The sequence below is a fragment of the Colias eurytheme genome, chromosome 28 (genome assembly GCF_061535395.1).
Source record: "Colias eurytheme isolate Ceu_HAF_F1 chromosome 28, ilColEury1 Martin Lab GWU primary, whole genome shotgun sequence".
NCBI lineage: Eukaryota > Metazoa > Arthropoda > Insecta > Lepidoptera > Pieridae > Colias > Colias eurytheme.
The window spans coordinates 6,082,002-6,106,547 of record NC_143007.1 but is presented as its reverse complement, the minus strand read 5'-3'; the positions used below and the strand labels follow the sequence as shown (position 1 = coordinate 6,106,547).

Here is a 24,546-nt window from a genome sequence, read left to right as displayed (position 1 = left end):
GGCGAAAGTTTGTATGGATGTTTGTTACTCTTTCACGTAAAAACGACTGAACCGATTACAATGAAATTTAGCACACATATAGAGGGTAACTTGGATTAACACATAGGATAGGTTTTATCCCGGAAATCCCACGGGAACGGGAACTATGCGGATTTTCCTTTGAAAACGCGGGCAAAGCCGCGGGCGGAAATCTAGTATACTGTATTATATAATAAACTCAATTCGGCAAAGAACTTTTTGCTTCGCGGACGAAGTCATAACTCATAAGCTAAGCTCATAAGCATGTAGTCATTTATACCTACCTAGGATATTTCAGGAATAATAGAGACTAGGTACTTTATTGATGGAGATATTGACATATTGGCATAAAGCTTGGTCAGAAAATATAGTATCTAGTACCTATGTAATATTTATTTATATGTCATGTTCAATTATTATTACTGTGAATTTTATTTATTTGTTCTAATAAGCTTATAAATCTTATAATATAGGTAGCTAATATGATATTAACTAGACATAAAAATATCGCTATTATATTTACTCGACTTCTGTCATTTAATTGCAACAGAGGAAAAAAACAGGTAAAGTTTACTAAGCTTTAAATAAAAAAAAAATAATGTAGAGTCTACAGTCCGCAAGAAAACCTTAAAAAGAAAATAACAAAATTGTATTAATTGTAACATTACGATTATAATAATTTATTTTCCACTAGATTTCCGCCCGCGGCTTCGCCCGCGTTTTCAAAGGAAAACCCGCATAGTTCCCGTTCCCGTGGGATTTCCGGGATAAAACCTATCCTATGTGTTAATCCAAGTTACCCTCTATACATATGTGTGCTAAATTTCATTGTAATCGGTTCAGTAGTTTTTACGTGAAAGAGTAACAAACATCCATACATCCATACATCCATACATCCATAAATCCTTACAAACTTTCGCCATTATAATAGTATTAAGATTATTCTACATTCAACCATCACAAAGCATTACCAACAAAAACTCATCATTCGAATTCCAGATGCTGGCAATAACATTACTAGGCGTGGTCCTCGCCTGCCTAGCGGACCAATCAAACACCGCGATAGAACAGCCAATCGGCAACCCTGAAGTTTTCCTGCAGCTGAAGTACGACGGGGGAGAACTGGAGAGGATCTACCTCACGCAGTTCCGCAAGGAGGGCCGGCCAGTTCTCGCCAAACAGAGTCTGTGCACGGAGCTGTGTCACGCAGGTTTTTTTTTGTTAACGTGTATTTTTTTTTTGTTGACGTGTTTTTTTTCGTTCGGTTTGGTTTGTCTGTGGTTTTGTGATCTGTGACGTTTTGGTGAGTATATTTTTTGTGTACCTATCTAATTTTAGTTGTATACGTTTTTACTATGATGATTTGTGATGAAATTTAAATTATGGAAATGTGTGATAAATTAATTTATGTTTTTTTTTACTTATACCGGGTTTTTATACGTGTTGTTGTTTTAATAGATGTAAAGGGAAAATTCGTTTTAATTTATAACTTTGCGAAACAATTTTTAGGTAAATTAAGTAGCCCGTGAGTTAGTTACCAATTTTGAGAAAATATTGTACGTTCTTTTTAGGTTGTAAATTAACCTTAATTACTAATTTAACTTTAATTAACTTTAACCTTTAACTTTAACCTTAATTTTCTTTTTTTTTCCCATTACATTGGCTGCTCGGGTTGCTTGGAAGAAATTGCTTGAAGCAATAAAGCCGCCCTTTGCATCTAATGTCCTGTCTGTGTGTGTGAAATTTGTATTTGTGTTGTATGCAATAAAGATTATAAATAAATAAATAAATAAATAAATTGTAGATATTTATTTATTTTTGTAGAGTGTTAGTATTGTGCTACAAGGATAAAAATTATTATTGATGTTTTAGTAGAATAAATGAATCTATGATTGTTTTCTTTTGAATTATCTTTAACTAGCTTACCGCCCGCGGCTTCGCCCGCTTTGTCTAAAACCTAATAAATTATATATTTACTAAAACCTTCCTCTTGAATCACTCTATCTATTAAAAAAAACCGCATCAAAATCCGTTGCGTAGTTTTAAAGATTTAAGCATACAAAGGGACATAGGGACAGAGAAAGCGACTTTGTTTTATACTATGTAGTGAAGTTTATTGTTCTTACAATTTAAATCAAATAGTTTTAGCATACATGCAGTTATTTAAATCACCTCCGACGGTTAAAGTATTTTAGGCATATTCAAATTCAAATTAACTATATTTATTTGTAAGATATTATTATCTATACATTTATTATTTTTACATACGTAATATTTAAAAATTCACATTCTCACCTAATAGACTGTTATAAAATATTATAATCGTTCACGAGTCAAGTTTCTGATGGATACTAATGTAAAAATTTTCGTCTCCAATAAATTTATCACGACTCTTTATAAAACCGAATTTATTGTAAAAGCACCTACAGAAAATTTATTTAAAGGAAACATTCCATTATTTTTTAAAGTTTAGCTTGCCCCACCCGGGAAACGAACTGACTATAATACTTAATAGTTAAAATTAGGTACACCATGTAGGACGTAAGTAGTTACTTTTATTGTATTAGAGCCAATTATAGAGATGAAGTTTCTTACTCTCTAAGTAGAGAATAATGATGAACATAGTTAGATAACTAATAGATATTAGTTAGATATTTTTAATTTAACGAACTACCCATAACCCGAAAACTTACCTATTTCTTGTAGGTAGGTAGGTCTGCCATTGTTATTTCATTGTTTATCCGATTATCTGTATTGTAATCCGTATTATTCGATATAGGTACACCAAAAATGAAACATACTTAATTTACTTAATCATTTTAACGACTAACTAACTACTTAAATACTAACTTTTAACTAAGTACCATACGTTTGATATAAGCCATATGTTTTTAAGTAACTATTTATTATGGTAGCAGGTAGATTATTATCTACAGTTCTTTCGAATAACTATAACGTTATGTTTTTCTATGAAAAATTGTTCACAATTAATATGATTTGAAGCACCCTTGGGCCTTGCCAGCTGTTCACAGTTCACGTTCATGGAAAATCATACCTAAGTCATAAAATCGCTCTATTTGCCGTGAAGGAGACACTTTCTCATCCCTACTAATATTATAAATGCGAAAGTAACTCTGTCTGTCTGTCTGTCTGTTACCTACGCTTTCCCGCTTAAACCTCTTAACCGATTTTGATGAAATTTGGCACAGACAATCTTTAGACCCTGAGAAAGAACATAGGCTACCTTTTATCAAAACACCACGCAGGCGAAGCCGCGGGCGGAAGCTAGTTTTTAATAGTAAGGAAAGTATGGAACTGAAGATTAGCTGTAAGCATAGATATTTTATTTATAACCAGGTTTTGGCGGCAATGCATGTGGATCAGCTTGCCTCTCCCTCATGCCGGTTGGTCTGAAGACGGCTCTCACTAGTGGAAACAGGAGTAGTGAACAGTATGGCCAACCGAGGGTGGATGTGTGCCCTTCTTTGTGTGATAATCAGCTTGGTGAGTATAAAAGAATTAAAAAATTTAGAGTTAAGTGAGACGAAGAAATAAATTAAAATATAATATGTATATCCTGTAATAAATCTGCCATTACAAGTATGAAATAAAGGTATTTCAAGGTACGCCATATGCCGTTAATTTACAATTACAACTCGGTTACAATATCTGTGGACCTCGCTGGAATGCGGAGCCCCTTCCCGTTCCCCTTTACCTCCCCGCGCTCGCCCGCGGCGCGTCATTACGGTTAGCAATTTCGTTGCGTTCGCGACGTGACGTCATCGAAGCCAGGTCCACAGATATTGTAACCGGGTTGTACTCGCCAAGCTAAAAGCCTATAAGTTCTTTTGAGGAGTGTTTTTTTTAACTAAATTTAACATAATGATAATAGGGAGAGATACATATTGCATAAATTAATTAATTTGAAATTATATTTTCATCGCGAGGCGGACGTAGACGACGACGCTTGTAGGTATATCGTCCGCAAAATTATCTAACTTGTAGATATTCTTTAAGTCAAAACTCATTACAATATGAGTAAAAGGCCTATATCCTAAATAATTGAGCTCTATGTTAAGTAATATAAAATCATTTCCTGATCGATTGCTATTTGTTTATCGATTGTAGCATTTTTTTAAAGTTAAACATCTTAATGCACATTGAGAGTAAAATTTCAAAGTCATGGCAATACCGTCACGTCACGTCAAGGAATAAGCCGACGATTTTGGTATCTTTGAACCTTTCCAAAGAAGCTTCACTTCTGACACGTGTTCTCGGCACACACGCTATTTTTTAATTTTGAGGCCTATATTTATTATTTTTTATTCACCAGGTGAACCTCTCTGCAACTGCGTGAGCGGTACCACGTTCACGCACCCGACCAACTGGACCATGGTCTGCGAGGCATTTTGCGTCACCGACGGATATGTACTAAATGGTAATTATTATTTACTAGCTGCGCTCCGCGGTTTCACCCGCGTGGCTCCGTTTCCGTTAGTCTTATCGTAATGATATAGCCTTAGCCTTCTTCTATAAATGGGCTATCTAACACCGAAAGAATTTTAAAAATCGGACCTGCAGTAGTTCCTGAGATTAGCGCGTTCAAACAAACAAACAAACTCTTTCAGCTTTATAATAGACTACAGATAACTATTTTCAGAAGATAGGTAGGTACATTTAGATTATTTGCGCTAAAGTTTATTAGGTCGGTTCTATTCTGAATTTTGTATAGAAAATACTGCAATTTATTGCAACGTAAAGTAAGTTTAATGTGTCTCTTACTTAGTATCTTTTAACCATATTTCTATATCTCATAATATCATAATGTATATTGTAGGTATCTATTATTAGTAGATATTTCATATACAGGGTGTCCCAAAAATTTTGTTTTTAATTTTTTTACGGGCCCTTGAAGTGGTGAACATACTGGGTAATTTTATCTTTCTTGGCATTTAATTAATTTTTTTATTCCATTCGAAGATCTAACGATAGTAAATGTTACCATACTGAATTGGCCTATCTTTCAGCTTAGCAAACAAAAAAAATCAAGCATCTAGCGCAACAATTGACGTCACCATGAGTGAAAAAATCATCGTACTCGGCGATAGGTGAAAAATTGAAAAAAACGTCATAACTCCGAAAATACGAAAAATCGCATGGTCCTCTACCTCCCAGCTTCCTTTCATCACTACTTTTTGGGACACCCTGTATTTTGGTGACTTTCCTCTTGATATAAGATTAATCGTTATATTGCAGCGTAGTCAGAATTCATTAATTAAAAATCATTTTCGCTAGTTATTTTTTAACGTACCTATTATTTTCGGCTTGTGTTAAATTATCCTACTATCCTCAAGTAGTTTATTAATATAGTTATAGAAACATTTTAAACGTTCAAAATGGCAATACAAATGTCAGGTAATTGCCCGACTCGCGTAGGCAAGTGAAATGAAATCTGTTCTATGCGTGCGTGATTTTATTGTTGGCACATTAACTTTTGATATGCCCATCAGCTTCTTTGCCAATGACATTTACTAAAATTTTGGCTAATTAGCCACATTTTGATGTGACAACCCCGGAGCGCTAAAAATCCATTTTCTTTTTTTAATTATAATTCAAATTTCATTGTCATTGTCCATGGTCCATGGACTTAAGCTGTCCGTTTACGTATAAAAATCTCATCTTTGCTTGCAATAGGTTGTCCAGCCTGTGACGTATACCCAACTACCCTACAAACTCTTGCTGTGAACGCAAGAATGCTCGACACAGTAGACGGCTGGCAAACTTGGTGCAACGTACAATGCAGACAGGGACAGGGCGGCGCGGCTTGCAACTGCGACCGAATGCCATTCTAATGTCAAACGTCAAACGTCACCTGTCAACTGTCATTAATTTTTTTTACAGAATATAAATTTCAAATGTGACAACTGACAGTTCGTATACAGCCTAGTTGTTATGTCAAATGAAATTAAAAAGTTATGTTTATGTTCTTAATGTTGTCGTTTCTTTGTTGAGTTATTGGCGTTAAAAACATGATCAGATTTCGTTGACCTGTAAGGTAAGTTAGCTGTAATATACCACTTATTATAGAATGTTTAATAGATAGCGTCGTACTTGGCACATTAATTTGTTTTATGTCATTTTTCAATGAAAATGTATTAAAAGGACATAAGTTTACTCTTGTTTAACAAGGTTATTAACAATCGGCTAATAGCTATCGTATTTAAATCAAAGTTCATAAACAACTCTTAAACATAACTCATTTTTAAATAGGTAATATTATGTTTCATTAAATTATTAGCATTTATCAGCAGCCTAATTTAATTTAAATATAATGAATATTATTATCAATACTTTTCAGGCTTTATTAAATTTGCCGTCAAAAAAATCCAATCCACTTGTGCCATAGTAAATAAACGCTATATTTTTAAATAATGTAATAATTAATAGCTATATAAGAATAACATGGCTTACTTTAACTATGTTTAAGTTAAAATATATTCAGCATATCGTAAAAGAATATATTTTTGAAAATTTAGACTAAGATGTACATACGGAAATACTGTGCGAACGACAATATAAAATTAGATGATAGTAATTGTATTCGGTACTTAATTGTAATTTTTATTTTTATTAAATTTTATTTATGATTTATTTTTTATTTTGTTTTTAACCTACCTGTCAATTAATATCATGAACGAAATTTGGGGTGGCAACCTTACTATTCTATATTACATAATATGGTTTTTGGTTTATTTCTCGGTTTATTTGGATAAAAATTTATACGGAATACTTATTTAGAAGGTATCTATTTACGAATTTTCCAGATATGAATTATTATGATGTATTCTAGCAACCGTTTTCATTTAAAACAACCGTTTTTTTGGGGGTTTATTTATTGCATTATTTATTTTTATAACATCAATTAAACTATTTTCCTTATAAACGATCTTGTCACTTCAAAATGAGTTCAATGAATAATTATTTTGACTCCCTAAAGTTTTCAATTTAAAATTCGTGTCAGTAGTTGACTAGAAACGTGTTGGTAGAGCAAAATTTTTCGTAAATTTGTAATTTGTGAACGTTGTTTCAACGTAGACGAGTAAGATAGATTTAATTGTAGAAAATATATAGTTAACGATAAGCTTATATTAAGGCTTATATACACGACACGATAATGTGTCGTGTCGTAAAATCGTAAAGTGTAAGTATCTCTATAGTAGTTATAAAATTGTTGCCTCAGAAATATATCTTTGAAAAGTCTAAAAATATGTATCCCTTACCATTTCAGGTGTTATCAAACTATCTAAGAGTCAAAGTTAATCAAAATAATCAATCGTTTTGTACGATTGACGTAGAAACATATAAGAATAAATATTTTCAAACTAATCCTTATTAAGTATTGTAGTTTATATTCATAACTAGCGGTCCGCCCCGGCTTCGCCCGTGGTACATGTTTACGTTTTCTCTACATAAGAACCATCCTCGTACTTCAAGGAATATAATAAAAAAAGAATTGTCGAAATCGGTTCAGCCGTTCTCGAGTTATACGCTTACCAACACATTTTGCGATTCATTTTTATATATAAGAATAATAATAACTAAGTTTACTTCGGGGCTTCCATGTCGCTATGGTATAAGGTATTCCTACCAGAAAATAATATATAGGTATGTTTAAGTAGAAGTCAGTGACAAAAAATGGAGAAAAAAAAGTTTTTTTAATACTTACTTTAGTTACGTAAATTTTGAAATGGAATATTTTCCAAACGTCAAGCTAACTTTCATATTTTTACCATTAAAAAAAAATAAAAACAATTCAATAATTTACACACTAACGTTTTACTTACATAATTAATCTATTTCCACTGCATTATTCATTCTACTATTCATAGTTCTTCTCAATTCCTACATCCAGAACTACTTTCTATATTGTATTTAATATTATTTTAACACAAAAACTTTGTTTTTTTTTTCACTTAACACACACATCTCACGCGTACAATCTTAAACTAAACTGTTAATTAGAATGGCCTTAGTAATTAAGACTTTGCTATACACCTACATGCAATTGAATTGTCCGTTTGTCGTATCACACAAATACACGCAGCAAAAACATGTTTTTTGTCTGTCTGTCTCAATGTCCTGAAGCGTAAACACGAAAGCTATCGATAAAGTATTGTGTCGTCGACGAAAGTATTTATGTAGGAATTCGAAAAGCTCTCCTGCCGTGCATAAAGTATTAATATTTAACTATAAAATCGCAAAGGAACTAAGCTCTTGATAATAATATGAATACTTTGACGATGGTTTTAATCCTCGTGCTTATGGTTTCCTCCTGTGATTGACAATTATTACAATAAATTCTGTATCTGGTTACTTTTAAAGCGAAGTTTCTAAAAAAGAAACAGCTGTTCTCAATTTGCAACGACCCTTTTTTAGAGATTGTTAGCGCCACAAAATATTTAAGTTAATTTCTTAACTAAAAGTTGTAATGTGACAGTAGGTATATTTAATGCATGCAAAGTAAACGCATACAAGTAAATCCATGGGCGTTAACTAGTCTTATTTAACAAGATGACAGCGGCATTGAGATGAAAATCTAATTGGACTCTAATTTTCTATGCACTTTATCGTATATTTTATTCGAGAGAGGTCGAATAAAGATTTTACTTTTATGGACAAAAATAATAGCCATTGAAATTGTAAAGCAAATGTAAATGACTATTAACTCTCTCTTTATTCTCTCATCTCTCCTTTCAACAAAAATGGATTTTAAATGTCTCATTACGTAATTGGCCTACTACTAAACTCAGTGATAAGTAGATATCGATATAGAATAAAAAATAGGTATAAATTTAAGTCATAATTTTAAATATTTATAATACTTAAGTCTAGGTTAAAAAAAACCAAGAAATATCGCGACAAACAATATCACAAAGGTCTTCCATTAGTTAAGTTGTTAATGTAAATAAGAAAAAATATTAAATAATAAATAATTGTTGTAAAATTATAATTATATCTATCAACGTACCTAGTTGTAAATGAGTCATATTCAAAAAAGTTGTACCTTGTCTCTTATTATGCTGTCCGTAAGGAACAAACCCGCCATAAACCTGTTTTTTTTTTCACTTTTGATATTTTTCAATTTCATATAGCTTACTTATTGTTATTGTTTATATAATTAATAATCAATAGCATTTGTTCCTAACAAATAATAAGAGAAATCATCATTTTATTTTGTCATTACCCAATCCATTCCATATATATTTTTAGTGTCCTCCTGTACACACAATTTATAAAACAGCAATTTTGGATTGATTCTCGTATTTGAGGAGGGTCGGAACAAAAACCGATAAACGACATGCTGTATTTTTTTTTTTTTTTTTTGTAATTTCGATGCTTTTGCATAATTTTACATGATAAGCTTATTGAATCTGTTCTAAAGCCGATGAATCTAGTAGAAAAATGCGCTTCAAGTTAAATGATCTATACAGATACCGATAAATCCACTGATGAGGTAAAAGAAAATTGATATCTGAACAGAAACCGATAAATCCTACATAAATTTAATAGATTTTTATAAGGTTGAGACAAAAACCGATATATCAATTTTTTATTTTTAATTATTTAATTCCTCATATACTTAGTTTTAACCAAAAATGTTAATGGTTTTTTCACAAAGCGATAAATCCTTAGTTGATTTTTTCAAAAAACGATAAATCCGGATAGTCTAAGCAAAAACCGCTATATCCATTTTTTTTTATTTTTTTTTTCGTTTATTACTTCACACACGAATCTGTTGTTTTGGCCACCAAACAATGTTGCTAATGTTGATATATTAAGATTTTCTACTCTCTTTTACCTAAAAAAACAAAGAAATAAAACGTTTTTTCCGATTTGTCAAAAATCTTAGAAAGTGGATTTAGCGGTTTTTGTTCCGAAGCTCCTCATTTATATTCACATTGTAAAGAGGGCACATAAATAATTAGAGTATACAGTATGTTTCAGTGAATAGCATTATAATTACAATTAAATTATAGTAATAAAAATGATTAAAAACATTTTGTCATTAAAAGTGTACACCATTTACTGACATTTATTACTGAGGCGGTTTCTCCTAGCAGCAATTAGTAGATCAATGGCAGATTTTGTAAATATCAGATGGAAACACCGATCCATTTCATAGACAACCTAGAAGTTGGCTGTCATTTTGTTTTCTTGTTACAAATGTTGTTCCAAGTTCCAAGACTGTGCGGAGTAAAAAATATAATACCATTTCGTAACGCAGTTTGAAGGACTAAATGTGAGTATAAAAAACTGATTATCAGTGTTTAGCTCTAAAAAACTAGACATTTTAAGGCAGTAAACTGTGAAAATGAATAACCTTAATACGCGAGACATTTTTACAATTTTTAGGTTGTGTTACACCAATTTACTGACGACCATTTCATGACTTTAGTGACGTCAAGCTCTAAGGCTGCATTTTCACTGGTGTGGAAGTTATCAATTCAAGAAGAGTATGGGATAATGTAGGCATTTTGCTATATTTATATAACAATAGTTTATATTAAATTCTAAACACGTGTGCCAACTTTCATATGAATGAGTATATTTATGTGTTTGTGCAAATATTTTTCAGAAACTTAAAACTAAATTGAAACAATTTTTTTTTATGGATTCAGTTAGGGAACAGTGCATTAAAATCGGTTCAAAAGTTTCAGATAATATGAACTATTAAACCAAAAAACTACGTAATAATAAGGAAATTGTTAAATATCTTCCTGAACCTTTGAGAAATGGCGATAATTATATATTTGCCAATGATATTGATATAAGAGAAGCGTAATGTCCAAGTAAAATAACACGTGTTGTAATTGTTTATTTTTTTTTCATTTTTAATTATTAATAAAGTAAATAAATTAAATTTTTTATGTGCTTAATTACCTCTTCCTTATTATTTTAGAAGGTCGAATCGAAAGTTTTTCAATTTTTCTTTACCAGAGGTTTTATATTTTTGTTTTATTATATTATTATAAGAACATGAATGCCAAAAGTCAGTGCAAAATAGGTTAGGCTAGACTCTAGAGTTAAATAGGCTATTCATTTATTGATGGTCCAGAAATGTCACTGTTGAGTATGCATCTTTACATTTACCATTTCATGACATTTCGTGACAATACCATTTACTAACCATTTCTTGACGTACAACTTTTTTGAATATGACTCAAATTGGATGTTGTCTTTTAGATGTTAGATTTTTATTTTGAAGTTGTTTAAAATGCTTAATACTATTAATAAAAAGAATACAAGTAGATACACACACATACGCGCGCACACACACGCACGTACAAACGCACACAACTACGCGTACACACACACACACACAAAAACACGCGTACACAAAAACACGTGCACGCAACACAGAAAATAGGTAATACCTGAGGGTAATACATATTATGTTAAAACACAGAGAAAGTGCAAAAAAAGATATGTTTAAATTAACTAGGGTCTAGGTACTGCTATTTTAAGTGATATAATACCAATGTAGAAATCCTTCATTTATTATATGTGGGGCTCATGTGGGGCTCCACCTTATATGAAGCTTTATGTTGTGGTCCTTATTTTTTTAAATAATAATGTAAATCCTACAGTATATTTTTACGTATTACTTTTTTCTGTATTAAGTTGTAAAGGTAATTAAGGTACATAGGCTAAGTCCTCTCCCATCTATTTCAACAACTTAATTAAATTTATACAGTTTCATACTTTAGTTTCTGTTGAAAATCTTTATTATAGTTCGACCGACGACCAATAATTTCTTGTACGGAACTCTCGATTGCGGTAGCTAACAGAGGTAACAAGGATAAAAAATTTTGATTTGATGGTTCTCAAATATTTATTCACTTGCAAAAATGGGCGATGGATCCTGAACTAGATATTAATTTTGTCAAAAAAATTTTAATTCTTTCATATTGTATCTATTACCTATCCATATTTACATGGTCAACGAAATCGAAAAAAGCCAGGCTGTTCTTGTTAAACTCTGTTTATTATTATTACTATTTTTTTATTACAAAAAAACATATCTAACTAGGTATGTATGATGTAATATATTTTATATTTTCAATAAACTATGAATTCATTATTTATGTTTTAAATACACATAAATAATGAATTCATAGAAATATAACTATATTGTATATGTTATATGTATGAACTAATTATATTTGCGGAATTGTGCAATATTATAAAATAAAATGTCATTATTATATTGTATGTATTTTTCTGGAGTATGTTTAATAAAGGTTTAATAAATGTATGATGATTATTGTTTTATTTTAACTTCACTTTTAAAAGAAATCTAATAGGTATAAAGGCATAATGATAACTTTCATAATAATATGTTTGTGACTTACAGATTTAAAAAAATACACTTCTCTTGAGAGTAATAAATAATAATTATTAATTATCGAGTTTATTTCGATGGGTCTTGAGTAGAATGAACTACCTACAAATTTAAAGATTTTTTCCATTTACCTCTAATATAGTTACTTACATACAAAAACAAAAGACTCAATTACTTACTTAGTCATATTTTTAGTTCGCTGTAACGTCGCGTGGCTGTAACGAAATCACACATCTCATAAACTGCATGACGATTTATATAGAACTCGGCTGATTTGAGCTAAACTCTGATTTCTAGATAGAGCCACGATAGAGCCGTACTCATAAGAGTAGCTGGCATGGTTCTTTAAATCCTTTAAGCCTTTATTTAATTTATTCTTTCTTTCACAACAGAGACAGATTTACAGAACATATAAATGGACAGATTACAGAAAGTTAATTTAATCAATATATCTATAGTAATAGCAAAGATAATCGTAATCATAGTAAGAATAATATTATATGAGAGGTTTACGAATATTCACAAGTTAACATGATAATAATATGAAAACTAGTGAACGGATTTAATTATACTTGGCGGTATGTCGTAGGTAGTAATACATAAAGGTAATAATACACTTAGGCGCTCAAAAATACCTGCTCTTGCCCGCGGGTTCGTCCGCAGACCGCAGTTAAAACCGCTATCTACGTAAATTACTTATTTCAAGCATCAATGGTAAGAGATTGTATAAATAGAAATATAAATACATTATTATAGCCAATGGTACTTGTAGGTAATAAGAAAAAATACGTAAGTTCTGTTATTACCTAGACATCAGTTATTAGAAAGAGTAGCAATAAAATGAATACGGTTAATATACGCAAACAGAACATCACTACCTTTTTCTCTATATTCTGTGCCGTATGTTTAGTCTGTAATACAAATGTCATGTGCTATATTTGACAATTGACATAACAACTTTCAAAACTTGTCAAAAAAGTTATGGTGAAGGTTTGTTTAGTAACAATTATAAAATAAATTGAAATTGAATTGAATTGAACAATTTTATTAAATTTTTCAAAACCATGAGTTTAAAACCAGTTCTAGACTAATTAAATCGTCCAGCTAAGCAATCACAATGGAAAGACTAAATACATATTGTCGATTTTGTGCAGAACAGAAGAATAGCGATAAAATGCTGAACCTAAATGAAGAAAGCAAAAGCAAAGAAGTACATAGAAAATTATCATTTTTGAACGCTATTTACGTAGATTTAATAAACAACAACGGTTTACCGAAAACGATATGTTTCATATGCTACGACGCTCTCGACAAAGCGTACGAATTTTTGAACACAGTCATGCGATCACAAAATGTATTGTCGAGTTTATTAAACAGAGAAGAATACGTATCAGACGACGACAGGGCCTACGACGATATTTTAGAAGAAGTTAAAACGGAGAATTATCTAGAACAGAACATGTTAGACATAAAAAAGATCGACGTGAAAAAAGAGCCAAAAGACGAACTGAACGACGATTTAAATGTACAGGATATTTTCGACGCGGCGATCCGGAATATACCTGAAATGACGATATACGCAAATGAAGAGAGTAATTTAAAGAAATCAGTGTCTAAATGGAGTAATTATCCGTGGACTTGTGCTTATTGTAATATAGAGTTTTTGGATATTACCACTCTGAGATTGCACAGTAGAGTTACACATGGTCGTTGTAATGCATTCACTTGTGTGTATTGCAAGAATTATGATTGTAGTAACTTTGATCTGTTTATCAATCATGTTAGGAAGCATAAGAGAAAATTAAGGTATGTGTATTTATATTCCATGTACTTAACACTTAAAGATTTTTATCGTAGTTGTATTGTATCTCATTAATAGAACTGCCACTGGTTGTTATTATCATCTGTCTTGCTAAAAATATACATATACTATACATAAAGGGTATACCCAGCAGTTAAATGAGAAATAACATGGTTATCAAAAGTGCTGTGATATGACAATGTTCATATTTTTAAAAACACACATCCAATTAATAAATATAATCTCTTATCAAAGTTGGATTCTACATGTAAACCTACTATTTCTCATACTTACACTTACTATTTATGTTAATTTCAGAAAGCGCTGCGAATACTGCGACGAAGTATTCAACGAGGAATTGCTCGACACACATGTCAGGGAACATTTCAAAGATGACCAGCTACCCTGCCACCTCTGCGGCGAGATATTCACAAAGGAATCACTACAGGACCATTTAGAAGAGTTTGAACCAATCAAACCGAAACGGAAACGCAACAGAAAACGCGGAGCGCCCCTAACGATAGAAGAATTGACTTGTAAACTGTGTAATAAAGTGTATAAGACCCCAAATAGTCTACGCGACCACCAGTCTATACACACGCAAAACAGAAAGAAAGATTACACATGCGATCGTTGTGGTAAAACATTCTACAAGAAAGGAACGCTAACTTCGCACATTATGGCCCATGACCAAGTCCGTCCACACATTTGTAAGATCTGCAACAAAGCGTTCATATTTCCAAACATGCTTCGACGTCATGTTGAAATGCATACTGGAGTTAAACCGTTTTCCTGTGAACAGTGTGGCAGATGTTTCCGTTTACAATACCAGTTGAACGCACACAAAATTATACATACAGACTCTATGCCGCATGTATGCAAGTATTGTAATAAAGCGTTCCGTTTCAAGCAGATTTTGAAGAACCATGAACGTCAGCATACTGGGGATAAGCCGTACGCGTGTGAACAATGTGGTATGAAGTTTACGAATTGGTCGAATTATAATAAACATATGAAGAGACGGCATGGTATGGACACGTCGAAAAAGAAAATTACTCCAGAGGGTGTGTTTCCAATTAATCCTCAGACTGGGGAGTTGGTTCAACTCCAGGATGATAATATGGAGGAGTGGAAGACGAAAATTATGATACCGGGGAAGCGAGGAAAGAAAAAAGTATTAAAAGACTCATAAAATGGTACAAAATTGGCATTTAATGTGTGAGTATTAAGATTCGAATTAGTTTGCAAGAAAAAAATATTGTAGCACATAGCAAAATAATTGTGATTGTTTATTTGTTGAAATATTTTTTTAAAAGCAAATAGTATTTTAATTTAGTTTATTTGTTAATTGCTTAAAAACTAGTAAATTCATATTCCACAATTTAATAGTCCTACAACACAAATCACAAATGGCACCACGTTATTTTATGTTATGTAATGTGCTTAATTTATTGATGATGAATTTTAATTTTAAAAAAGTCTGTGGCCATTACTTGCCTCGAAAATTATGTTAATAAGTTAAGATCGCGATAATTAAATTGAAAATCTATGATAAAATGACCAATTTGTAGAGGCTAATTGAATTTTAAAGTTTTTTAGATTGTCTCAAAAATTAAGAATTATACAATTATTAAAATTAGATTAAAAAGAACTAAAACATTGTTATAAATCAATGAAATCATTATTTTTTACATTAATACAAAATATATGAGACAAAAATATTCTCTATACTTTTGATTTGTCAATCAGAGCTCAAATACAGAAAAAAGTTCTATTAGAAATTAGACCAGCCCTTCTTCTATTCGAAACAGAGTAACTAACCCTTTGTAATAATCTTCACTTTATAGAATATCGTTTATAAAGAATGAGACTGACAATTAATATATTCACAAAAAGAAAATTAACGACACAAGTAATAATTTAGCAATTAACAGCTTAATGCTGTACACATTGACATACTATAAAGTACTAGCGGCTTCGCCCGTGGTACATATTTACGTTTTCTCTACATAAGGACCATCCTCGAACATCAAGGAATATAATAAATAAAGAATTATCGAAATCGGTCCACCCGTTCACACGTGATGCCGTGACATCGCGAAACATGTTTCATTTTTATATATTAATTAATATATGTATAATACAAAGTATAAAGAACTATCCTCACAATCGACTGTTAAAAGGTAGATAAATATGTCCAAGCGGCGTTGTATAGGTACAACATTCATTGAAATAAACACCTTATTGTGTGGCAGTAATGTTCAAAATCTATTGTATCGCTCGTTATTAAACTCTGCCCAAAACACGCTTCGGCAGAGTTTTGCTTCGGACAGCTTGTGACAGTAATTGTGAGTTGTTTGTTCGACGGACTACGTCAATGGCTTAACATTAGAAAATAATACTCTATGTATCGCGATGACACATAGATCGCGTTTCGATTTCTTTTTAAAATAAATAAATGCATTAAATACTATAAAAATAGAAGGAAATATTGTTGTATCCTTTATCTACTATGGATATTATCGACTATATGTTTCGTGGAGCGTGGTTGAAAATTTGTTACTAATTTTTTAAAATTAAAGGACCTTAATTCAGCAATAATTAAAATATAATTACTTATGTATTGTAATATTTAAAACACGTGCAATGTTTGAACATCACAATTTTTGTACAATAATGTATGTAGTTGATATTTGTAAAAAGACATATTTTTAATAAATTATGTGTGAATAATTTGTATTTTATTTTTTATTGTGCGGAAAAATCTATATAACATTTTTAATGGCTGAAAAAAATGTGCATGAAATTACGTAAGTAGGTACTAGGTACCTCTTTATTTTCCGATTTCAGTCGAATAATTTGATGTGAATTTAGATCCACCTAAATTAAGTGCTTCTTCAGAATTTTTTATGCATTTTATGTTTTTAGACAACTACAGTCTACAAATTACCTACTTACAGTCTTATAATATTAGCTTAAATCATTATATATCTTTTATTATCTCTAATAGTATAAATACTATCCTAAATTATCTGACTAGTATAATGGCCCGCTATTTGATCTTTTTAATCATTATTTCTAAAAAAATATGACAATCTTATAGTTATAACATACAGTACCTATAGGTATGAAATTGAACACGATAAAATTCTTCGCTGAAGTTCATCAGTTAGTAGGTATATATTACTCCAAAAAAGCTCTGATTTTGATAAATATTAGCATAGAGTTATGTTAAAATTTTTAGACTATACAACTTGAACGGTACAGAATAGTAAGAAAACTTGAACAATAAACAACTTTTGTACAATGCATTTGTTTTATATCGTGATGGGACACCACAGGAGGGTAGATGTTTATTTAACTCACAATTCTTTTTTTATTTTTTTGCTATCAACGCAGAACATCTGGGCGATATTCGTTCATCAACGATTCGCTTAATTTCACATTTCTCTATACCATTTTCTTTTAAATATAACAATCTATCGTACAAAACAAAATTTTCGAATACTGGTTGCATGAGATTTTGCAAATAAATAAATATGGCTGTTTTTTTAAGCGTCACTTTTGAGATTTGGCGCCAAATTTTTGACAGCTCCGAAGGATCGAAAACTGGCTCAGTGTTGTCATGTTCATCTTGAGAATTGCGAATAAGAAAAAATCCATTATCTACTGCATCTTCTGCATATGCATCGAAGTCGTTGTGCTTTGATTTGAGTCTCACCGCTTTTCTTTTCTTGCGCTTTAAAAGGCAGTTATCTGAAATGATTAATAAATAAATATTTATGGAGAAATACGGATATCTACTTGTGTGTTTAATAAATTTATAAACTAAAGTCCGGTCGCGGAGCAGGAAGAATTTCGTACATTAACCTGTTATTACCTGTCACTGTCACTCCCTTGTAAAAATAATGTGTCTTGCTCGCACAGGTGCAATGACCGCCGTCCTTAGGGATTGTAAGCCTTTAACCTGAGAGCGTAAGGTTTTTGTTTGCTTGATTGGTGTCAGGTGTTCAATTATGATTTTGTGAATTCAACATTTATAAGAATAAACCTCAAACTCTTTATGTCCAATCTAAATCCGCCTAAGTCGAAATCGCGTGTTAGACTTACGTATTTCTGTAATATTGTACCCTGAGATTGTACCTACATAGTAAATTATTTTTTGAAAAATAAGGTCATAAAGAAGTTTCACTTCTTATGTGTGTACACGCACACTTTTTTTATATAATATATCGTGGTTATTGAAAAAGTTAAAATGTAACTAACTGTAACTAATAAGAATTGTAAATGAATAAAGGACATTTATTTAATAAATTAGTAAAAACCATTTTCTCCTCCAAATATTTCATGTAAACTGCACTTCATTCAAAAATGTTTGTGACCACTGTCAGTAGGTAAAGAGGTCATTGTACGAAATTCTTTCTGCTCCGCTACCGGACTTTACTATGATTATGAGTTAATTAGCTGACCTGGCGAACTTCGTACCGCCTAACAGTTAATAAAAGTCTTGATGCGAATAGCACAAAATAAACTATATTATTTAGTATAGAAGTAAAGATAACAAGAAACTTACGTCGGCTTGCATAAACTTGTAGTGTCGCTCGAGCCAGCAAAGAAAACACCAAATCTTCCATATTATCTTCAGCTATATTTGGCGGTTGAGCAGCAAGCCTTAAAAACGGCTTCTGCAGATATTTGTACCCAGAATATTTATCAAACACATCCTTCAAACAATTACTCAGTGGAAAGTTTTTAAATCTGCCATCCCCACTCTCTAATATTTTATGATAGCAACACGGCATAATGACAATGGCGCGAGCGTCCTCCATTTTTAAAAACAAATTAACGGCATCAACTGTCAAATCCGCACACGCATGCAAACCAGCCATGCAGAAGTTTTGTCTCTTTGAAAATTTATCCCGAATACATTCTTCAATTTTCACATTTGAATCTTCGGTAACTGTATGCTTTAAATATTTGACATGATCAACGGAATTCAAGTAATATTGTCGTTGTCGCTTCTTCGCTGCGACGTAGTGGTTTTCGTTGCATTCTAAGCCCAAAACGTTAAAATTGTTTGTGATAAAAATCTGCTGATCGAGATATCCCTGGAAGATGAAAATTATTGCATTAGCGATAATATTATGACAATAAGTTATTAGAAATATTCAAATAAAACATAAAGTCGCTTGCATTCATATCGGTCTGGCACATGCCATAATGCTCCATAATGTAATTTAAATCTAATTATTATTGTCCAATTTTTGTACATTAATATTTTTTTTAATTTTGATTTCAATTCGAATAAGTACTGAAACCATAGTTAATATCATACTATAATACCTAAAATGTTTCCGAAATATATATTGGTTTAAGCGTGAAGAAGAAAAGTCTTTCGCGTTTATAATATTGTTATAGATTACTCACCAAGCCCGAACCGAAGTCGACCACAGTTTCACATCCTACGTCCTTACAAGCAGCTCCTATCTCCTTAGCCAAATACATTATTTCATGCTTCTTTTTCGGCCCAAGAGGCGCTTCCACATACATGTCTAAATTTCCATCTTCTTCAAACTTTGAACATTCATTTCGCAATCTATCCAACTTTTGTATCAAATTATTTAAATAATCATTTAGTTGACATTTAAAAGGATCGAAATTTTTATCAAAAATATCAACATCTTCCAATCCATCTATATCTATTCGGTTTAAAGTGTCAGTTATTAATAAATGAGTGTTTGGAAAATTATATAGATAGTCGTATTCGATGAAAAACTCGAAACACTCGTCGAAATAATCTTCTGGGTCTTGAAAACTTACTGGTAAGGCCATTTTGAGGCTGAAAAAGAAATATGCTCGTCATTCTATAACCAAAATCTTTAAAACAACAAAACATGTTTCACACACTCACTTTAAAATGTTTTGAGTATAAGATTCATTGCCCTGTCTTTTATTTAAGATTCCTTTCGATTGTATATTCGACTCTAAATTGATATAAAGAAGGTACTTGTTAAATATCATCCAAATCAGTGCAGCCGTTTCTGTTTGTGCGATTGCATTTTCATTAAAGTGCGATATAATAGGACTTACTAAATTTTATCATACTATAATTAATAATAGTCGTCATAAAATTAATCTCACATTGCCAAAAATAAGGAGATAATATAAATAGCATTTGATAGATAAAACATTTGTTTTTTTTTATATTTGTATTTGTTATAAATTATCATCAATTATTCTTATTTGTAGGGTAGTTAAATACATATTGAAATAAACTAGCACGTTAAAAAAATCTTAGAAAAAAAACGATTGCATTATTTCAAACTACCCACATAAAACATTTAACAAAAAAAGGCATTTCAATGAAACAAATAATTAAACTATACCATATATTTCTAACTTGGACATAAACATATTGAATAACAAACAGATAGGACAACCACTTCTTCAGTACACAATCTGACTTACAGATGTATCTAAAACAAGCGCCTATTTACTGCACATCAAAGGCCAATTTCCTTTGATGATCTTAGTTTCTTAAGTCTGTAGGACCCCTACATAAGCTATTAGCTTGATATTATAAATAGGTCTTTCTTCCCTGCAATACACAGTTTATTCTTGAGGGCCGCAAAGTTTTTCCCAAGACTCAGAATCCTTATAAATGTGTTGCGACGCGCCTTCTCCAATTACACATTTTCCCGCCCATTTGTCAGCTGTCAAATACTTTTGACAGACTTCTAGTAAATCCTCCTTAGTGACAGCTAGAACTCGTTCTCTTTGCGTCTTCCAGATATCGTAAGAGAGACCGTACAGGAATAGTTCGACACCTTTCATGTATTCGGCCACAGGCGCATCCATTTGTTGCAAAATCGATAGTTTCGCTTCAAAGAGATTCTGGTCATCAACCAAGTTGGTATTTGCGTCCATCCATTCTGAGGTTTGATCGTAAACATCCATTGTGAGCCGGGAATTCGGATCTCTATATGAATAGAAGTTGAAAGCTCCATCCATGGATAACATCGCACCACCGCCATATGCGCCGTTCTGTTCCCTTACAACGGGATGTAGGTACTTAGACGTTATAAACCGCGAAAGTACCCTCAATTTTGGATAATCTGGATGCGTATATCTAACCGTTGGAATAACTTTAGCACAGTAATTCACCGGAATATTCATAGAAATGTGCAATCCACGACTTTCTTTCGGTTGTGTTTTTGAATCTGTGAAATTAATTCTATTCACATCTTTAATATCTTCGTTTCTACACAAATTTACGCAAAATCTATCGATTTCTTCATGTAAACTGTCGTTACCATTCGAAAAGTGGAACGCGCCTCTTAAATTACTGCCTCTTAGCACTTCTTTGCTTATTTCTTGAATGATAGATTGTATATCTTCTATTTTATGGGTCTTTTGGATTTCTTGCATGTCCATTATGTGTTTGATTCCTTGTAGACTTTCCTTGCATTCATCAGCAGACGATATAAGCGAGCGCGCCGCTTGCATCGCGTATGTATGACCGCTATCAATAATACCATTTGTTAAAGAAGAGCAGTAGTTATTTAAAAGCATTGACATGCGTTCCTTATTATCAAATTTGGGTCCGTCTAATATTTCTGTCCATATATCCAACATTTTAGGTACATTCTCATCGAGACAATGGCTGCTAATCAACATTCCTTGTTCATACTGTTCTTGTAAATCAATATGTTCAGTCACATGTGTAACGAAGCTTAAGCCCGAAGTAGTTTTGCTTACGTATTTATCAAAATCGCGGTAGTTGTGGGATTTCGTGTCGAATTTGCCGAGAATATAAGTGAAGAACGGTAGTAGTGGTCTCTGTTTATCGTTTAACGATTCTGTTCCAAGGACACCTTTGAAATATGTCACACCGTTTGTATTCGCTTCACACAACTGCAATGGGATGGTTCCAGATACAGTATGTTTTAACTTTGAAGCCGTCTTGCTGAGAGCTATTTCGTCAATTTTCAAACACGGTAAAATATCCAAATTCTGAACTTTCTTCTGTGCTACTGACAATTCCAAACCATCTTTGTATATTTCTTCTCTCTTTTCCGGTGTTAATTCTTTGACTTTAGATTGAAGTAATTTTGCTTCAGCCTCGTTAAAAATGTCGTCAAACTTGGGGTCTGGTTCCATTGTCATTATAAGTTTGTGGTTATTCGCTATGAAGTACTTTTCGATTATATCTTTGACGTATTGTGGATTCATCAAATTGGCCTTTAAATTGTCTAATAATTCGTTAACTTTTAACGCTTTAAGCATTGGACCGTTGTGGTTCCATAAAGGCATCAAATTGAAAAGTACATTGAGACCGAATCTCGGAGTTTGATGCTTAATCGATAGCTCGAAACCGTGTAAAACACTCTCAATATGATTTTTCTCAAAGCCATTCTTATGTATCTCCTCTATTGTTTGATTCGTGAGTTTTTCAATCACTTCAAAGTTCGATTTCTCTACGTCTTTCAATCCTACGACAAATAAGGTGTCTCGTATTTGATTATCGTAACCAGTTAATGAATTATAACCACCGGATATGTTCTTTTCAATCAAGCTCTTATAGAAAGCAGAATTAGGGCCAATTATCATCAGCTCAGCCAGCGCAGTCATCATGAATGTTTCATATACATTTGTTATATCTGACATTACATAACCGATGGCTATCTGATTCTGCTTCTCTATTGGACCACCATATTGATCAACTCGACACGGAGTTGTAGCCCGTTTCACTGCATTCCATCTTTCTTGTGGCAGCACAACTGTATTTTTAGGATCTAAGTATGAATACTTGCTAAGGTATGTATCATTTACGAATTTTAAGTTATGCTCCAATGGAAAGTTGCCATACGAGAATATCCTTGCATTACTTGGATGGTAGAAAGTTGCGTGGAAATTCTTTAAATGCTCATGTGTCAGTTCCGGAATGCATAGTGGGTCTCCACCAGACACATAACCATAAGTGCCTTGCGGTAAGATTGTGTTTATGAATCTTTGGCCAAATAGCGAACTAGTTTCAGAGAATGCTCCCTTCATTTCATTATACACAACACCTTTAAACACTAAATCTGATGACTTATCCTCTAATTTCTCATGTTCTAGCCGCCAGCCTTCTTGTAGGAAATCTAATCTTTTTAAATTAGGTTTAAATACAGCATCTAAGTACACTTTCTGAAGATTTCTATAGTCTATTTCATTTTGAGAAGAGAATGGATAGAATGTATAATCAGGGCCCGTTAATGCATTCATAAATGTAGCCAGAGACCGATTTAACATTTTAAAAAATGGATCTCGCACAGGGTATTTTTCTGAACCACATAAAACTGTATGTTCTAAAATATGTGGTGTACCCATCGAGTCCTTTGGTGTTGTTCGGAAGCCAACAGAAAATACATTATTACCATCGTCCCTTTCTAAATGCAAGTATTCAGTCTTAGTTTTTTCATGTGTTAGAAAATAAGCAGTCATATTATATTCTTTGATAGGTTCTACATCTGTACACATGAATCCATGATACACTTTACCAGGCAGCAAACTGTTTGAATAATTCTCCTTTTTTTTCAAGATCCCATTGCTGTATTTTTTTGGACTAGATAGATTAAGTTTTCTTTGCAAGCCGTTCCAGCCGTAAGTACCGATTCGTGCATACATTTTTATCACTTCTTGCCTGCAAACATAGGTTTCACTGTAATACCGACGATAAAAACGATTTATTTTTCTTACGTGATGTCGTAATGAGAATATCGACCGTTTCACAAACTACACGGTATGAAAAACAAATGAAACATGATGCAATACATAGCTTTACTTACCGGCAATTCGTTAAGAAAAGTGTATAATTTATATTATATAATATTCAGGTAAAGTCTTTATTACAGTTCAGTGTTTTTAACATATAGAATTCTTCATATTTTATGAATCATAAAATAACCTCCGCTGTCCGCAATTCGTTGCGGGTGATGAAGCCGGGACAAAACTCGGATCTGTCAAATGACTAATTTAAAATGTCAATAATTTATGTCAAATCAAGTAAAGTACCTACTGAAACAAGATGTAGAAAGTGTTTTGCCTTCAACTCTATTTTCTTGGTGGAATAATATAAAAAAGTAAAGTGAGATAGACTTAAGAATCTAGTTAAATCATAATAATTTTAAGTTACGACTTCAGTGTATCGTGAGTGTAACTTTATTTTAAGTGCCCATGCCATTAAAATTATATTTCAAATGAAAATTGAGCAATATAGATAATACTTCATAACAATTATTCATTAGTGCCCTCTGAGCTAAATAATCACCCATAATAATAC

At 32.1% G+C, this 24,546-nt stretch overlaps 5 protein-coding genes across 6 annotated transcripts in view; 2 read left to right on the top strand and 3 right to left on the bottom strand.

The window, feature by feature from the left end:
* The window catches only part of Gad1 (glutamate decarboxylase), a 60,121-nt gene extending 52,185 nt beyond the window's left edge, over window positions 1-7,936 (bottom strand). Inside the window, exon 1 of the mRNA XM_090117542.1 lies at window positions 7,863-7,936. The gene's annotated coding sequence lies outside the window, so the exon portion shown is untranslated. The remainder of the gene's footprint in view (window positions 1-7,862) is intronic.
* On the top strand, window positions 1,018-6,716 carry LOC149896694 (uncharacterized). Its single transcript, XM_090117584.1, has 4 exons — window positions 1,018-1,228; window positions 3,376-3,522; window positions 4,352-4,456; window positions 5,713-6,716. The coding sequence occupies exons 1-4, from the start codon at window positions 1,018-1,020 to the stop codon at window positions 5,868-5,870; spliced, it is 621 nt and encodes a 206-aa protein (XP_089973710.1). The 3' UTR covers window positions 5,871-6,716.
* A 5,528-nt stretch (window positions 7,937-13,464) lies between the features above and the next one.
* Window positions 13,465-16,192, top strand: LOC149896692 (uncharacterized). The gene is made up of 2 exons (XM_090117667.1): window positions 13,465-14,227; window positions 14,541-16,192. The coding sequence occupies exons 1-2, from the start codon at window positions 13,539-13,541 to the stop codon at window positions 15,412-15,414; spliced, it is 1,563 nt and encodes a 520-aa protein (XP_089973793.1). The 5' UTR covers window positions 13,465-13,538; the 3' UTR covers window positions 15,415-16,192.
* Window positions 16,193-17,050: 858 nt separating this feature from the next.
* Window positions 17,051-24,459, bottom strand: LOC149896690 (methyltransferase-like protein 25B). Of its 2 annotated transcripts, none has more exons than XM_090117670.1 (4): window positions 24,279-24,459; window positions 19,650-20,061; window positions 18,796-19,330; window positions 17,051-17,978 (listed from the first exon to the last, which is right to left on the bottom strand). In XM_090117670.1, exons 2-4 carry the CDS (start codon window positions 20,052-20,054, stop codon window positions 17,599-17,601), a joined length of 1,320 nt encoding a protein of 439 aa, XP_089973796.1. In that variant the 5' UTR covers window positions 20,055-20,061; window positions 24,279-24,459; the 3' UTR covers window positions 17,051-17,598. The 2 variants fall into 2 exon arrangements, with proteins under 2 accessions (XP_089973796.1, XP_089973795.1); XM_090117669.1 differs by having other exon boundaries at window positions 24,283-24,459.
* On the bottom strand, window positions 20,598-24,184 carry LOC149896691 (presequence protease, mitochondrial). Its single transcript, XM_090117663.1, has 2 exons — window positions 24,053-24,184; window positions 20,598-23,907 (listed from the first exon to the last, which is right to left on the bottom strand). Exon 2 carries the CDS (start codon window positions 23,889-23,891, stop codon window positions 20,835-20,837), a length of 3,057 nt encoding a protein of 1,018 aa, XP_089973789.1. The 5' UTR covers window positions 23,892-23,907; window positions 24,053-24,184; the 3' UTR covers window positions 20,598-20,834.
* Window positions 24,460-24,546: the final 87 nt, after the last annotated feature.